Here is an 18,979-nt window from a genome sequence, read left to right as displayed (position 1 = left end):
GTTGCTCTCCATTTCGGCAGGTACGTAGAACTGAAGTTTTCCTCTGGAAGAGTGGCAATAAACTAACCCATTGTCCAAGCAGAATCACTCTTACGAAATGAGGTTAAATCTGTCCTCTGAGGTTCCCGTAAGTTTTGCCCCGAGACGATTGTCGTACGCAGACCAAACTGAAGTTGATCGTCTGGTGGACGATTTGCCACACGCCGGCATTATTAGAACCAGCAATTCGCCTTATGCTTTCCCAATCGTTTTAAGAACCAAAAAGTCCGGAGAACGACGAATGTGCGTTGATTACCGTGCTTTGAATAAAATAACTGTACGTGACAGTTACCCCATTCCGCTTATCGATGATTGTTTAGAACGCTTAGAAGGCAAGAAATATTTTTCGGTTCTGGACCTTAAGAATGGATTCCACCAAGTAAACGTGGCTGCGGACTCCATCCAGTATACTGCATTTGTGACACCAGGTGGACAGTACGAGTATGTAAAAATGCCCTTCGGATTACGCAATGCACATGCGGTATTTCAACGGTTAATAAATATGGTTCTGGACCCTTTTATTAAAGAAGTTAACGTCACAGTTTACATGGACGACGTCACCATAGCAACCAATACGATTCCTGAACACTTCGCCTTATTAGGACGAGTTCTACGAAGTCTCGCGGAGTTTCTAAGTATTAAAATACTAAAATGCAAATTCTGTTTTACGCAAATAGACTTATTAGGCTTTGAACAAAATCGTCGGAACACTTAACTAACTGCAGAGTGACTATTAGAGCAAATATACCAGTAATGTACAACATTGATCAGTAATCATTTTCATTGTCTATTTTAATTCAATCGTTCAAGTGACAATAACGCCATTCATGCCGTTAAAAGTATTAACGATTTAATCCTTATAATTTCTTTTGACGTAGGACTATGTCTTTGTTTACTATACTGGGACTGGGTAGCACTTTGTGAAAACGAAAATAGAAGTGTAACATTTGAATGAAAGATTTCAAATGCCAATAACTACTAAACTACTAAACGAAACTGAACAATTTATATATCGTTGAATAGACCATCAATGACCAGCAATTTTATAAGGGGGTAAGAGAGCAATTTTAAGGAGGGCGTAAGAGGGGGGGCTCCCATTCAAATGAAACACACATTTCCTCAAAACTCGAGAACTAATCAAGCAAATGGAACCAAATTTGGCATGTGGGGGCTTTAGAAGGCAAACATTTTTTATGGTGAACTGAGACCTTCTTTAGAAGGGGGCTCCCATACAAATAGTACACAAATTTCCTCATAACTCGAGAACTAGTCAAGCAAAAGGAGCCAAAATTGGCAAGTGGGGTTTTTTGGAGGTAAGATGTTTTTCTATAGTGTACCGAGACCCCTTCCTCTTCTAAGAGGGGGAGCTCCCATACAAATGTAATACAAATTTCTTCATAACTCGAGAACTAATCAGCCAAATGGAACCAAATTTGGCACGTGGGGGTTTTTGGAGGGATAAATTTATTTTGAATTTATTTATTTTATGATGGTTTGAGACCTCTCACCGCCGTGGTAGGAGGACAAGGACTCTCATACAAATAAAACAGAAATTGGTCATTCATTACCATTTCAACCTTTATGGTGCACACAAGTGATTTTTAAAAAAAATCTCTATGTCTCAATGGTTGCAGGCGTTGTACTTATGAACTCCCGTCCACGTATTTTCAAAGCCACCATTGCATTAAATGAAGAATTGAATCTGAATATTTCGCTTTTCTCTTTTAAACATTCACTTAAACAATGGCACACACACAGATTCTTATAAACATACATATGCCAGAAATGCAGTTTACATTAGTCTTTGATCTGATGATCTAATATAGTCCTACGTCACCCTTTCGTACTAAGGGTTGTACTACTTGTCGTACTAAGGGCTGCATACCTTGTAGTTGTTTTAAAAATGACTCAAAATGCAACAATTGCAGAAGCCCTTACATTCATTTACGTCAATCTACTATAAATAACAATAACGGAGTTCTACACAATATTTTTGGGACACATCATCACGAAACGTAGTGGAAGTGTTCATAACGATTTCACTAAAAACCAAGAACCCTTGGTAGATTGTGTAATATTTACTTCCCAAATTAACCTCAATCTGTTTCATTGTGACTTGCACGTATGTTTTAGTACACGATATGATAAAGCCATATTCGGTCATGTGGAAGTGAGCTTCAGCATACATACATGTTTTCAAACAACCATCATGCTGGTGTACCACTAAAAAACCGAAAATATTTACAATTACTCTAAGTCCAGCACCCATCGACGAGAAACAATGGAGTAGCAGGTGCACTCTAGTCTAGTCCTTCGTTCTTGTCATCGCAGGCGGCGTGGGCGATAATCATTAGGTCAAACATAAATTCATTTAATGGAAATGCTGCAACATCTTTTGTGTGCAAATACCTCGTGCTCGTTCCGAAGGGATAGTTTGCCGCTTTCACCGAGCAGCTCGGCGGCGTCATTATCAAAACAATCGCTTTTGTTTACGCCATTGTTTCTCATCCGGGAACACCGCGCGGTAAGATACAGATTTGCTCAATTGGCTCTGTTGTGCTCATGCCACACTACCAAATGCGGCGCTGTTTGAAGTTCGGATTCAGGTCGGACGCCAAGGTGAGATGGGAATAGCATGTCGAACGACTTCATCGTTTGACTGTCCGTACCTCCCAATATTTACTTTTCTGTATCCTTTAGAGTTGCCCTTCATGCTTGTTCACAAACGCTCTTCACCGTACCGGTTCATGTAAAAAAAAAGACAGGACAAAGCGAGGATAATGCAATTTCAACCGGTCCCTTGGCGCATCCTGGCACTTCTCGGGCAAACTTTCACGCTCTGCGGTGCCACCACCGGTACCCGGGTGATGTCCGGAATTGTCCTTGTTCCGATTTCTACACGCTCCGCAACAACGGTTTTCGCACCGTTTCTTAATGCGCTATCCTTTGTCGTTGGTTTAGTCAATGCCGGTGTCGTGTGCCGTCCTTGGTAGTGGGATAATCCACCCGAATGAAAGGAAGATTCAATCATCGCGCGTGAGTAAACAGCAGTTAGCACTAATTTTTTATGATGTTGCATTTGGGGCAATTTTCGCTTCTTGCTTCGCACATTTTCCTTCCAGCCAGATAAGGCACCTGCCGCACATGACGCAACGTGTGACCAATTGCTCACTTGTTGCCTGTCTATATCGTTCCATTCAAGTAAAGAAAATTGTTTCACTCCGATTATGGCAATTCAACCCAGCGAGCGAAAAGTAGATGTTTTGTCGTTTTTTCGCAAAAACACACTAATGTATAAGAGAAATTCGGCTTACAAGGAAACATCACTATCGGTCACAGCCTTTGAACTAAACCATATACATATACATATACCATAATGTAGTCCTATCTATCAGCAACTCGACGGCACTACTCATATAGAAGCAGCCTGCGGATTGTTTTTTGTAAAAACTTGACTTGAAGCTTATGCAAGTCGATGGAGGCGCATGGTAGATGGTAGATATATACTGCCAAACCTGGACCGGAATGGCAAACCAAAAGAATTAGATGCTGGTATGATTGAGCAACAAGCATTTTGTGACGCTTATTTTACCCCATGTTCCATGTGAGCTGCTGCAATCTTATTGAAATTTTTTGTATTTCATGCTGTAAAAAACGTCAGGTACGTTAATAAAAGTGTAGTTTATAGGGCTTCAGCTATCGATTTCATAATGGCTCAAACTGGCAAAATTCAGCAGTAGAGATCTCATCAACAAAAAGCAATAATTAAATGCTGCGGTGCGTTCCGCAATCCGATTCGCATTGCCAGTAGCTGATGAGTATTACATTAACATCCTGCCACTATCCAAAAAAATCATATTAACGTGTTGACCTTCTTACGACGCTCGCTTACTAGGTCATTCGATGTAAAACTGTCCGTCACTCCACTGCTACCAACACGAAACCTTCGAAATTCGAATCCGAAATCCAATTATCCACGAATAGCAAACGGGAAATGATTATGCGGTTCTGTGAGCAAAATAAAACTGCGCTTGACGCAATTATCACTGTTCCAATCAACCCACACTAGTGGTCCAACTATCCGAATCTGGACAAAATCACGACAATCGATGGTTTTACAGGCGATAGTGTTTATTTTGTCACGACTTTTGGTGATTTAGAGATGTAAAGTTACATTTGCATAACATTTTTGTCCATGTAATAGGCACTGTTCAGTATAGGGCGCGTAATGGTTTCAATATCTGAAATTTAGGGGAGTAAGCTAACATTGAAATAACGAGGCTTTATATGCTGTGTAATTCTGCGGCTGGCGGTTGTAGAGCTGGGCGGGACATTTATTTGCGAGCAATAGTAGTTAGGCGGCTTCCGATGATGATGATTATGCTGATTTAGTTTAGAAACTGAAAATCATTAAAAGAAATGTTTCGTCCTTAATTTCGCCTTTTCTGAGTAAACTAGGATTGACGAGAAAAGCACAACTTCACCGATAACTGGGATTATGGTTTGTGTGCTTTGGATTTTTGACGCAGTTCATTCTCGAGTTTAATGGAAGATTTCCTATGACGAACATATCATGAACAAATTGTAAACTGTCAGCGACTAATTGATTACCCAATATTATTATTATTATTATTATTATTATTATTAAATCAACGGGCTCGAGATAGCCCCAATGATTGTCGATAGTTACATAAAAATACAGTCAAGTGAGTAAAATACAAATACAAAAACAGTTTAAACATAAGTGTCACTCGCGGTTTACTGCTCCCGAAAAAAAGCTTGCAAATCTTCTACCAAGTATTCGACGCGACAGATGAAAATCGAATAATGATAACACTTGATTAAAAACTCGCTGCAAGCCACCGATAGCGCCATTCATAGAGTAATTAGTGCGACGAACTGGTAGTCTCAGCATTGCACTATTACGCAGAGCTCGTAGTTGCACATTTATGTTAATCTGTTCCAAAGGCGCAGGGCTGTCTATTCTACCCTGCAGGCAATCCGCAACAAACAAAACTCTAGAGGCAGCTCTGCGAACACAGAGAGGTTCTAAGTCAATCAGTTGACAGCGGCTTACATAACTAGGTAGACGGAACGGGTCTCTCCATGGCAACCTTCGCAAAGCGAATCGAAGAAATCGGCGCTGAATTGATTCAATTCTCTCTGTACTGTTGTTGTAGTTAGGATTCCAAATGGGCGAACAGTATTCCAGGATGGACCGCACCAGCGAACAATATAGTGACTTAACCCTTTATAAGGCAGTGGCAACTATATTGCCACCAACAAAAATTTTTTATTTTGCTTCAAAAATTATATTGATGTCATTATAGACGCAAAACAAATATTTTTCGTTGGTGGCAAAATAATTGCCACGGCCTTATAAAGGGTTAAGGCAATATACATCAGAGAAATTTTTCGCGATAAAAAACCACCGTTACCACAACTCTATCATACAATGATTGTAACTGTTGAACTAATAAGTATATTTTGATATTATAAAGGGACAATTAGCCAATTATCGTAAATTTTTAGTTTGCTCGAATAAATCAGGTATAAATCAGTACCTATTTCTTTATTTTAAATTTCGTTATATTAGTTCTGAAATTTCGATGAGCCCGATCTCTAGGATGTTTTATTGCGGACGTTCCTTCTTTTCCGATTCTTTTTCTAAAGTTACCGCGGAGGAATGAGTTTCTCCACTAGATTTCGTGCAAGCAGCCTGTACAGCTTTGGGGCCGAGGTTATTTTCCTGTTTTACCTCAGCTGCGTTCTGATCCACGGTTACCAACGAACAGCTAGGTGAAGGAGGTGGACAGCAATCATCCGATTGTTTTGATTCAAATCCACACTTTAGGAGAGGTTTATTGTCCTCAATAGCACTCGGTTGAGGTAAATGCCAGCACTGAACACCTACCTCAAAGTCGTAGTATGTGTAATTGTGATAGGAAAAGTATTCTGGGTTTTGGTACGTTCCGGTTTTGGCGCATTCGTCTACGGTAGGAATTGGACCTAATCCCTGAAAAGAGATTACAAACAATCAAATAGGTAAGAGACTGGACATGGCCATCTAAATTACCGTTTCATCGGAATGCTCTCGAAACACATTTTGCTTTATTCTGCCCAAGTTCTCATAACTTTTGAAGTTATCCACTTTAACTCTGTTTCTGACCGACGGTTTTGACGCATAAAGATTCTGAAAATTGATATTGCATATAGATACTTTTAGCATTATATCTTGAGGTTGAAATAGTACTTGATATATTGCGACTGGAGGATTTTTACAAAAATGTTTGTAGTTTGATAGTAGCTGAATAACAAACATTGCAATCTATTATTTGACACGACAATTGGGTACTATGCACATAATTTTTCAAGTTTGCTGCGATGCCAACGAATTGCGAAAAATTGCTTGGCAACGGCAAATGTGTTTCTTTGGTCTAAACAGAAAAAAAATCTGTGAAACCATTCTTCCTCGGTCCCTCGTCGAGAGTAGTCGCAAAATTTTTGTGAAAAAAAATTATAAGAAATTCTGAAACCTAAATTACTCAACAATGTGTGACCCGTGCTGTGACTCTATCTGCGGACCATGCGGACCCTGTGGACCTTGCGGACCATGTGGACCTTGCGGACCATGTGGACCTTGCGGACCATGTGGCCCTTGTGGTCCCTGCGGACCGTGTGGTCCATGCGGACCTTGTGGACCATGTGTAAGTATCCTGAGTTCCCAATTAGCTTGCTCACTGTTGCATGTGTAAAATTCATTTCCCAAAAGGGACCGTGTGGACCTTGCGGGCCTTGTGGTCCTTGCGATCCTTGCTGCGAGCCCCGCAATTTGTCAGCAGGCCAGCTGGCATGTATGCCCCAATGCCCGACCGGATGTCCACCTCCCACGTGTGGACCACGCTTTGTTACCGTTCAGCAACCACCGCGAGTGGTTGCCGAAAAGAAGGTTATCAACTGCTCTCGAACCGTAATTGACAAACACGTCTTGCCTCAGACGAAGGCTATAGTAGAGCCAAAGCTGGTTTATCAACCAAAAACAATCATTGAACCTTGTGTCATCTTCAAGAAGCGGGTGGTACCCGAACCTAAGGTGATATACTACAGTCGCGTCGTTCCGGATCCAAAAGTTGTTTGTTCACCACGAGTGATCGTTGAACCCAAGGAATACTGCACCACCATGGTCTGTCAACCAAAACCACAGATCGTGCCGGTCCCACCAGCAAAGGAATATTGCTGTATGTCAACGGGAACAACATTCTTCAATAACCAGTGCTGCCCTCCAACCCCAGGACCAATATGTCCACCAAGAAAGTGCTAGCATGCAACAGTGGCAGGTACAATCTATGACATTCCTTGACGAACTCTATATAAATGATTTTTTCTGTATTGTTCCAGAAGCAACAAATTTACTTGTAGTGATTTTATATCAAACATCCTTTTGTAGTTCCCTTACGACGGATAAGGTCAGCTGTGCGCAATCCTACACCGAAGCCGAAAATTCTCAAGACTAACTGGTACTGCACTCCATCCTACAAATGCTGCAAGTCGGTTTATAGAGCACCTCATCCCTGTTGCTACACTGCACCTTGCCGAGCACACTGTTACAACGTAAACCGGTTCTACAACTGTGAGCAACTGATAAAACAATCGTAGTTTTTGAGTTTTTGATCTCACAGACAATTTTGTTATTTTTCAGATAGCAAGCGTCGAATGTGCAGCCCGATGTTGAGTAACTATTGCTGCGGACCATGTTGAATATTACTTTTTGGAATTCATATTTTTGTATAAAAAAATATCATTTTGTATAGAAAATATCTTTTTGTATAAAAAAAAATATTTTTTTGTATTAAAAAATAATTTTGCATTGAAAAGCTAAGTATGTATTAAAATTTTATTTGCTACATCTTAAACTTCTCACCGGTTTGTAGTCCTCTTCCTGGCTTCCTGAATTCCTGGTTTTGGGCAGTAGTCATGTTATCGGAACTTCCGAGGAGAGGGCTGGGCACAGCGATGATGCTTATGTAAAAGAAGCGACCCTTGGTCCTCAAGCTGCATATTCGAGTATCGATTGGCCAAATCACCCGTTCCAAGATAGTTCGAAGTACACGACGCTCAAAAACGGCCAGTACTGTCATGTCTCCGTCGAGCATTGTCCTCATTTCGTGCCTACCGGTCTTATTAGCGTTTTGTACATGGTACATTTAATACGGGGTGGAGCTTAGATTACCAACTGTCTTTCAAAGCGCACTACTCTGCTATCGTGGACAAGGCTGATCCACTGTGTCTGCGCGCATTGTACCTACTGTTCTTTAATAAGATCTATACTCAAATTCGGGTCAATTGTATGGTCGCCATATGAAGAGATATGGATTTCCCTAATCGAATCTGTGCAGTGTAGGTTTGTTCGATACGCGCTACGTAACCTTCCATAGACAAATCCGCAAGACCTACCTGCTTATAAAGACCGGTGTGCATTGATTGGCATCGAAGCATTGGAAGATCGACGACATGCCAACCAAGCTGCATTTGGTGCAAAAATTTTACAAGGTGAAATTGACAGTTCCGCCCTGCTAGGTCAACTTCACATCTACGCACCACAGCTCATTCTAATGCCCAGACAGTGGCTACGACAACCTCCTAGAAATACTGTATATGGCAATAATGACCAATGTTGAGTGTGAGCGGACGATTCCAAGAGGCTATCATTTGTTCGACGATCGCGCATGGTCCCTCCTGCTAACAGATATTTGGTTTTTAACGTATTCACCACTAAACCAACCTTTACTGCTTCACGTTTCAGTTTTGTATACTGCTCGGCAGGCACTTGGAACATTCTTCCGACAATATAGTCAGCGAAACAGATGAATTGGCTTGATTTATTGTAGAACGTGCCCCGCATGTTAAAACCCGCACGTTTCATAACACCTTCCAGCGCGATTTCGAACAGGAGATAGGAAATAGCATAGCCTTGCCAAAGTCCCTTGCGTGTTTTCTACGGGCTTGATAACGCGCCCGATATCCTAACACAGTACTGTACACCATCCATCGTGGCCTAATCAGTCTTGTCAGCTTACCGGGAAAGCCGTTTTCGTCCATAATTTACCATAGACAACCTTGAAATCTATGAATAGGTGGTGCCTGGTGCGCAGGGACTTGGTATTCGCAACTCTTTTGGAAAATCTGTGTTAGCACAAAGATTTAGTCCATTGTCTATCGCATGTCCACGAAACCGGCTTAATGACTTCCCACGAATTTTCTTGCTAGCGGCGATAGACGACGAAAGAGAAAGCATTTCATAGGCGGCGTTGAGAATGGTGATCGCTCGATAGTTCTCACATTCCAACGTGTTGCCGTTTTTGTATATTGAGCATATCGTTCCCTCCTTCCATTCTTCCGGTAGCTATTCTATTTCCCAAGTCCTGACTATCAGTCGGAGCAGACAGGTAGCCAACCTATCCGGGGCCATCTTGATAAGCTTGGCTGAGATGTCATCTTTGCCAGCTGCCTTATTGTTTGCGAGCTGCTTGATGGCTTCGATCACTTCATTTATTGTGGGGGTCGGCACAAAGCCACCGTACTGATGTGGTCATTCTCCCTGCTGCTGTCTATTCCGTCTCCGCGCCATTCAGCTGCTCATTGTACTGCTGCTACCACCTTTCGATCACCTCGCGTTCATTAGACAAGATCTCACCGTCTTTATCTCGACATGTTACGGCTCGCGACACAAACCTGAACCTTTCCTGAGAACGATACAGCTGTTCCATGTCCACGTACTCCATTTCTTCCAGGCAGCGCTTCTTATTCCGGAAAAACTGGGTTTGCTATCTTCGTTTCTGTCCCTATCGTCTCACGTCTTGACGGGTACCCTGCTGCACCATCGTCGCCCGCACTGCATAATTCTCATCTAACAACCTTGGACATGCCTCGTCGAACCAGTCATTACGCCGACTCTTCTCAGCGCACCCGATGACATCTTCCGCTGCGCCGTTAATGGCCCGGCTTCTCACCAGGTAGCGCAGCCTCAAGGCATTGCGCATACTAAGTAGCGACCACAGGTAACTTAAGCCGTTCTAGATTGTACCTTAGCGGGTAACGGTACCGAATGTAGGTAACGAAACAAAGGAAAGTCTTTGGCGTATTTACCCATTTTTTTTTCCGTGTTGGGTATTTTTTATCACTGCGACCATTTGTTTGATCTATTGTGATATATTCCCCGTTTTATTATAGCTATGTTGTCAAGATGACGCACCACTAGCAGAAGTGATTGTCATTGTTTGACTAATAGCATTTGTCCCGCCCGGTGATGCACTTCGGATTAAGTGCACTACTGCGCTGGGAGTTGTTCTCCAAATATCAGAGGGTTCTAACAGCCCTCTTTCGAAGAACCTTAATCTTTTATTGAGAATTGCCGGACATCGGCATAACAGGTGTTCCGAGTTTTCTTTTTCTATGCCGCAGAAGCGACATATATCATCATGAAGTTTTCCCATTAGCTTCAGATGATAGCGGCTCGGACAATGTCCTGTTATAAGACCAGTATAAATGCTTAGATCTTTCTTCGAAAGCTCCAGTATTTGGCGAGTAATTGAAACGTTTGGAGAGATGAAACGTTTCGACTACCTAGCATTGAAAGTGTTATTCCAATTTGATTCCACTTTCGTACATTCCCATGCTTTTAGCTCCATTTTTAAAGCAGAAGCAGATAAGCAACAGAAGGGCTCAGGTCCTACAAATTGATGAGATGATCCGAGTCTTGCTAGTGCATCAGCTCTCTCATTTCCATCAATTCCACAGTGACCTGGGACCCAGTACAAGTTGACTTGGTTACGACGAGACAATTTTTGGAGTGATTGAATACATTCCCAGACAAGTTTTGATGTGCATGTCGCCGACTTTAGAGCGTTTAGAGCTGCTTGGCTGTCGGACATGATGCATATATTTGAATGTTTATAGTTCCTGCGCAAGCACACAGTCGTACATTCTAGAATTGTTTGTATTTCAGCTTGGAATACAGTTGGCCATCTGCCCATAGAAATTGACATGTCTATTCCTGGGCCAGTGACTCCTGCTCCCACTTGATTGTCCATTTTTTAACCATCTGTATAGAAAACTGTCGAGCCTGGACGAATATCGGGACCACCATCTTCCCAGGAATCACGTCTAGGCTCAAATACACGAAATATTCGGTTGAAGTTGTATTTTTTCTCCATCCAATCTTCATTACTGGTTACAAGAGGATTTATACTAATAGTTTTTAGAATACTGAGATGACCTGTTAAGTCCCCTTCAAAAAGGTTCTTTGATCTTTTGATCCTCAGAGCACTTTTTTCAGCTTCTAATTGTATAAACTGATGCAATGGAAGTATATAGAGTAAAGCATCCAATGCCTTCGAAGATGTACTTCTCATTGCACCTGTTATTGAGAGAGTGGCTAGCCTTTGAAGTTTTTCCAGCTTTGTTTGGGTAGTTTTCTCTTTCGTTTTTGGCCACCAGACCAACGAAGCATAGGTAATCCTGGGTCCCATAAAATTTTTCCCATAAAAAGGTAAACGTCAGAATCAGATTTTTACGCCACGATAGGTTTTTACGTCGATGATATCCGAGAAGTGCCTTGCATCAATCAAAACGTGATCGATTTGCGAGTTCGTCTGTTGTGGTGATCTTCAGATGGCCGTTGTTGTGGTGATCTTTCGATGGCCGTTTTCGTTCGTAAGCGGGGGTGTGCTGAACTTATCAATAAACGGTCTGAATTTCTCCTCCTAGCCAACCTGAGCGTTGAGGTCTCAGATTACGATTTTGACGTCATGTTTTGGGCAGTTGTCGTATTCACGTTCAAGCTGCGCGTAAAAAACGTCCTTATCGACCTCATCACTTCCTAGGTGTATGATATGCACGTTGATAATGCTAATGTTGAAGAAACGGCCATTAATCCAGAACACATACGGCTATCGATGACCATCTTCCAATCGCTCACTTTTGCATGTCGCTCGTCATGACAAAAGCTGTACCCAGCTTGTGTCTACTGCCGCAGCTTTGGTAAATGGTGTATCCATCGAATACACCGTAGACCCCTCCCAGCATACATCCCGCAGCGCAACAATGTCGAACTTGCGGGACCTCAATAAGTCGGAAAGGATGCGAGTGCTTCCCAGAAAATTGAGAGACTTACAGTTCCATGTTCCAAGCTTCCAATCGTTAGTCCTTTTTCGTTGCCTTGGTCTATGCCGATTGTTCCGGTCCCTATTTACATTATTGTTTTATGTGTATGTTTTACGGATGGCTTGTAAGGTCTGACCAACCCCCTGTGTCGTCGGAGGACCATCGTGACAGTACTGTTTTGCGTCCCACACTGACAGGAAGACGATGATTCCCACTTCCCTGTCAGTATACGACTTTATTTTCCACCGCGATTGGTTACCCGATCTCCACTAAGGTTGCTCGTATTCCGGCTGGTACCACGAGGAGGTAGAGAGAGAAGTTTCTGGATAAAAGGTTGAGAATCAACCGTTTGCCGTCGTGTGAATTGCCGCAGTTCTGGTACATCCCTAATCATGACTTTTTTAGCACCCCTCCTGGCGTTGAACTTGCGACTCTTTACCCGTAGGACACTCGAGTGCTCCTTTGAATGTTGAGCGACCGGCAGTTCCTCGTCCCGAGTTTCCAATTTCTAGTCCATACCGGTCCGGTACTAAAAATTAAAACCATTTAAAGGGTGTTCCACATTAAATTTCACCACGGAAGAAACACTGTAGAAAATTATTCATTGGGTTTTTTCTCTTGAAAATTTGAGTAGGAGTAGTATAGAGTGTCGTGTATTGTTTACACTGAACTTTTTTCAGATGGTGATAAAAAAAACTAAAGCAACTAATTGAGTTTGATAAATTTCCCATGGGAGGTAATTACATTAGCTTACTTGCAAATAAAAATTGATGGCGAAAACAGTGAAGCTACTCCGTTCAGAAGTGTGCGCGTTCAAAGAACGGTACCCCGCCGCGTCGAAAACAGACATCATGCGGCAATTTTTGGACGCCGGATATGCTCGTTCCGGCATCTATAACATCTTGGCACTATTGGACAAAAATCATAGCACCGAAAGAAAGCCCGGTTCCGGGCGATCGACGACCCTGAGCGACAAGGATGCTGAAGAGAAAGATCGAGTGAAAAGTGGCTACGTCGCTGCCTGCGTTTGATCGGGAGGTCGGTGGAACCGGTCAAACAGTGAAAAAGTACCTGGCGAACATGGACATACATGTCAGGAAGCGGCAGTCCCGTCCCCTGGTCTCGGAGCTGCAGGCAATAACGCAGCGGCAGCGGCTTAATAAGATGGTCAAGACGATTTACCCGGCGAATCGCGACGTGGCAGTGGTGATGAACGACGAGACCTATCTCACCCTGGATAGCAATAACTGGCAGGGCACTTCATATTTTTCTTCCCCCACGAGGGAAGTGAGCTCCGAGGTGAAATTCATTTCACACACCATAATTCCCAAGAAGGTGCTGCTGTGGCTCACGATCAGCGCGAAGGAGGTATCAAAGCCGCTTTTCTTTCGCTCCGGACTGGTCGTGAATGGACAAATTTATTGTACAAAGTGCCTGCCGGAAGTTGCGTCGTTCATCAAGAAATACCATAAGGGCGAAGACGCGGTGTACTGCCGGGGGTCTGGCGTCGGCCCACTACTCGAAGCGATCATTGGAGGATATGGGGCGGCTGAATATCGAAGTCGGCGAACCCGGCCAACATCCCCCAGCTGCGTCCCATCGAGAAATTCTGGGCAAACCTGAAGCATGAGATCTACTCCAACAATTTTGCCGCGAAAACTTAGGAGAAATTCATAAATAAAACGAAGAAACAACTCAAAAATATGCCTACACGCATGTTTTCATCCGCCATGGCGAATGTTCCGGTTAACTGCCGGAAGGCCGCTCTCAAGGGCGTTTTTGGCAGGTAAGCTAATATAATTACAAGCGAATCGTGGAAGCGTTTAAGGAGAATCCTAATGCTTCGGTCAGGAATGTGGCCAAAATGTTGAATATGTCCAAATCTTTCGTTCAGTGAGCCAAGAAACGGAAGGGACTGCATACGTACAAAGTGCATAAGGCTCCAAATCGTAAATCATGGGCCCGGAGACTGTACACCCAGATGCTGACGAAGTATCATTGTCTCATCATGGAGTAATGAGACTTACGCCAAGGCGGACTTCAGGCAGCTTCTGGGGCTAGTGTTCTTCACCGCCCAGCACAAGTTTGATGTTCCGGAGGAAATAAGGAAGCAGAAACTTTCAAAGTTTGCTAAGAAATACATGATTTGGCAAGCGATCTGCTCATGTGGCAAACGGAGTGTGCCGTTCGTGACTGCCGGGATTGTAAACGGCCAGATTGACCTCAAAGAGTGTCTACAGAAGCGTCTGCTTCCTCTGTTGAAGCAACACGAGGGCCCTACGGTCTTCTACCCGGATCTAGGTTCGTGCCACTATTCAAAGGATGTCCTGGTGTGGTACGAAGACAACGGGGTTACTTTCGTACCCAAGGATTTGAACCCCCCCAACGCACCAGAACTAAGGCCCATCGAAAAATACTGCGTTATTATAAAGCTGGCACTACGGAAGTACTCCAAGGAGGTTAAATCTGAGGAAGACATAAAGAAAAAGTGAGTTTCCGTGCAGAAGAAGCTGCAGCCAAATGTTGTACAGAACCTTATGAGTAGAGTTAAGCGTAAGGTGCGAGCATACGGTTATGGTATTGAAGTTGAATGAAATAAATATGCCAAAAGCTTACTAATGGGTTATATTTTGTTGTCTGAAAGTTTGAAAAAGATTGGTCAATTAAGTAATTTTCTACAGTAATTCTTCCGTGGTGCAATTTGATGTGGGACACCCTTTACTTCGACTCTAGCTAAATTTCGAAATTTGTCGATTTTATATGGTGTCAATGTTGCAGGGCCTGCGGCATCATAAAATTGTTTGCAATTCGAGCTGCTTGGTGACGACTTGCATGATTGAGGTGGGGCAAGCTCGCCATAAACTTGAAAACTTTAAGCAAGCAGCTCTGCAGTTTTTGTTTATTAAAAAGAAATAAAGTAACTTCTAGACTTTCTAGACAAAAGCTCATAACCTCTAGATTAGTACGTTGCAGTCAAGGAAAGTTACCTTGCACACAGACAGTAAATGCGTATTGTTATAGTGGTTGGTACATTTTTTTCGAAATAGTTGGGTGATAGGTATCTATCAAAACCTCTCAAGCAAAAGAAAAGTTTGACGTTTTTTGCTCAACAAATATAACCTGTAAAAATCTAGTGATTCCATCGCTACAAACTTTCACGAGGCTAGACATATATACAATTTATATATACGTTCCTTACACCGTATTAGCAGATCACAGCGCGATCTTTAAGCAAAATTCATTTTTAATTGGAACAAGTCTACCAAAATATACGAGACAACACCAAATACCGTCATTCACATAAGCACATCTGAAAATAACGTTGCCACCCAGTTTGAACTTTTAAACATATTGTGCCATAATCCAAAATATTTTACTCAATTATCAAACAAATTTACGAGCGTCAGTTGTGTTCCCGAAAACCTGGCACGATATCACGAATTGCATTTTCCCTCGGCACTGTTCATGTTGTAGGTGCATCGTATATCTTACGTCTTCGAACGGGAAAACAGATTGCATCAGGACACGCAATAATCGAAAACTGCCACAAGATGGGAATGAGATTGGAATGGACAGACAGGACAGGATAATGGATGATTACTGCTGGGAGGAAAACTCAAAGTTTAATTCAAAGAGCTGCCTGTGCAAAAGTGTAATGGTAATGTTAAAATTACAAAATTTCAAGGATGTTTGCGAAATTGGGTTTATTATAATTTTTCTCAACGTACCTATTTGCTATAATCGTAACCAGTGATTAAAAATTATTACCAGGAAAATGCGACGCTCGATAAATACTAATATACTTCAAAAGACTTCCTATCCGTTTTTGTGCATTCCATCGCAGTTTTTCAGATTTCGATTAAAATTTTCGCTGTTTGTCATTATTGCACTCTTTTCCAGAGAATTTTCGCAAATCCAAACCAGTGAATAATCATGACCATAACTAAATAACACCTTCACAATAATTTTGAAGTTAATAACATAAATTAATTGACTTCATTTCCCAGAAAATACTTTTTTCAACCTAGAAAAAGGCAAAGGATTTTGGCACACCCAGACTATTAATGCACAAATAATGCACACATTTTCCATATACCATTCATAACCAGTCAGACATCGGACAATACTCCGGATAGACCATTGACCATTCGATTCCCCTCAATACATGACCAAAACGGAACCAATAAAAACAAAATCTGAAACTTTAGCTAAAGTTTGTTGAACATCCGTTAAGGTTGCCTTTTCGAATAAACTCGCTTTTCCAGCTGTATCAGCTTTTCTCAACGGATATTATTACGCCAGCCAGCTTGCTGGATATGTATGTGTAGGTATGTATGCTTGTGGAGCGACAAATGCGACTGAGCTTATCAATCTAGTTTAAACGCACCTACCCCCCCGGTCTTGCCCAGTCGGATCCAGTCAGACGTTTCAGAGTTCACAAAAGAAAAACACTTTAGTTGAAGCTAAATGGTCAAAGTTCCTTAACGATCCTATTAACAACATGCGAGCCAGACGCGTATCAGCGTATCAGAGTGAAATGATGCAACTAAATAGTTTCGAATGGAAACGATATATTGCCGCCTTAAATAAAGCAGCCAGCAATCGTTATATGGACATGTTTATCGTGAAAATAATTTCGACCGACAATGCAACGTAGCGAATTGTCGTTTGAAGCGGATGTTCGACAAACGACAGCGGAATTGCTTGACCAAACCTCCAGTAATTTAATATAGCTTGTAATGAAGCCCAGTTTAAATTTGATTATTTCGTTATGGGTTAATGCATTTATCCCTGTAGAGTACAGAAAGCGTTTCAGATTGCAATTAGGTATAATTGAACATATATTTATAAGCAACGATTTGCCGGTTTTAAATTCGATCGAACCTCTAACATCCAATGATTCAGAAGTTATTAATTGGTCTACATCATGCAAAAAAATCGCAGTTAACCAGCACTAGTATAAAACACTGGGGTCTTTTTGCTCCCAAAACCATGGCTCTTTGAAGATTTGAATTACCTTAACGAAACGTGATTTTCAAGAAGAACAGATGTATGTTGATATTGTAATTAATCTATTAAACCGATAGTATAGAGTAGAATCAGTTCATTTGTTAGACAATGTTTGGAAAGTTCGTTATGAGCGTGGGAGCGAACATTTGCGCCATTACTCAATGATCACTTACGTTATCATAGAATCAACATTGACATTGTAACAGCTGAAACTATAAGCGTACTGGACAGTTGTTTGGTCTACTGCATCAATTTCATCAGACTGCTATATATAAAAGAACGAGTAAAAGTATTCTCTATCAGACTTAGCTGAACTAAACAAAACTATTGTGATCATGCTAGGTAAGATTTTTTATTTCATTTAACAACAACCATAACCGTTGCTTCATTCGACGAACCTAGTTTCAGCTATAATCGTGCTCGTAGCACTCCTGGTGGAATCACAGGCAACCAATTATTGCGATCCAGATTTATGTCCTCAGAGAGGACCTCATGTTGGTTGTCATGCCAGCCGCGGATTTTCGCCAAACTGTGGAAACAAATATGAAGCGATTGAGATGACGAACGGCAGAAAGCAACAGATTTTACATCAGCACAACAAACTTCGATCGAACATAGCCCAAGGAGAGTATAGAGGTTTCCCAACTGCTTCCCGCATGGCTACGTTGCTATGGGACGATGAACTGGCTCAATTAGCTGCTATCAACGCCAGAACGTGTCGCTTTGGTCATGATCGGTGCCGCAGCACCGATAAATTCCAGTATGCCGGACAGAATATTGCATGGACAGCTTTTATGGGATACGACTTCACCCCGGAAAGCCGAATGGAGAACTTCACGTTAAGTTGGTTCAACGAGTACAAAGACTGCCCGACGTCAGCTGTCAAAAGTTATCCGAGAAATTACAGGGGGTAATAGCACTTCAAAATCTAATTTTTTTTATATTGGTAGTCTTATATATTGATATTTTCAGCCCCATGATTGGACACTTTACACAGATTGTGAGTGATCGGTCGACCAGAATCGGATGCGCTATGATGAAATATATTCTACGACAACAAACGAACTTTTACTTTGTTTGCAACTATTCGATGACCAACATCGTAAATCAACCAGTGTACAAATCAGGTAAAACTGCTTCTGCGTGTAAAACGGGTGCAAATCATGATTATAAAGGGTTATGCAATCCAAATGAAGAAATTTCGTCCGATCCCGCCGAAGAATGAGCTACATAACTATGAATATCTATACATATATGTATACATTATGAATTTGGTACCAATAAAAAAATATGCTACCCCATAATACTGACCCCACTGACCCCCCACTGATTTAGTTTGCAAAACACAGAGATGCAGTGAAGGTTTTCTACTGCCGACAATCACCTGCTAACCTATCACCAGGTTCGAATCTGGATATCATTGGCTAGGTTATGCCATCATGAGCCTCTGGATGGCTCTGCAGCGCTATCTCTACGAATTCCAGTCAAGTGCTCATTACAGGTTTCGTTCGCTCCTTTTCTGAAGCTCCTCAAGGCATCTACCCTAAAAAATCTCTGTTTTAACTTATTAACGGCGATGATCTGAGAAAGTACTTTCCAGGTGTTGTTAAGAATTGCCGAAGCCTGCAGGTGAGAATTACTTGCAAACGGCAAACGAGCCGGGTATTTTTGTGTCTAGCAGTCAAGACATTCAGACGTGTGGAAATCGGTTAAACTTGGGTCAGCAATTCCGAGCGGTAGCCGTGCGGCGGCGAACTCAGGTTTAGAA

General features: G+C 42.1%; 2 protein-coding genes across 2 annotated transcripts; both read left to right on the top strand.

Moving 5' to 3' along the window:
- The first annotated feature begins 6,590 nt into the window (after positions 1-6,590).
- Positions 6,591-7,360, top strand: LOC128733680 (DBF4-type zinc finger-containing protein 2 homolog). The gene is made up of 2 exons (XM_053827433.1): positions 6,591-6,746; positions 6,812-7,360. The coding sequence occupies exons 1-2, from the start codon at positions 6,591-6,593 to the stop codon at positions 7,358-7,360; spliced, it is 705 nt and encodes a 234-aa protein (XP_053683408.1).
- Positions 7,361-17,450: 10,090 nt separating this feature from the next.
- On the top strand, positions 17,451-18,515 carry LOC128734103 (antigen 5 like allergen Cul n 1-like). The gene is made up of 3 exons (XM_053828118.1): positions 17,451-17,553; positions 17,614-18,121; positions 18,184-18,515. The coding sequence occupies exons 1-3, from the start codon at positions 17,547-17,549 to the stop codon at positions 18,434-18,436; spliced, it is 768 nt and encodes a 255-aa protein (XP_053684093.1). The 5' UTR covers positions 17,451-17,546; the 3' UTR covers positions 18,437-18,515.
- Positions 18,516-18,979: the final 464 nt, after the last annotated feature.

This window comes from Sabethes cyaneus, chromosome 2 (assembly GCF_943734655.1).
Source record: "Sabethes cyaneus chromosome 2, idSabCyanKW18_F2, whole genome shotgun sequence".
NCBI lineage: Eukaryota > Metazoa > Arthropoda > Insecta > Diptera > Culicidae > Sabethes > Sabethes cyaneus.
Note: the sequence above shows the minus strand (reverse complement) of the source record. Positions and strands in the feature narration are given on the sequence as shown.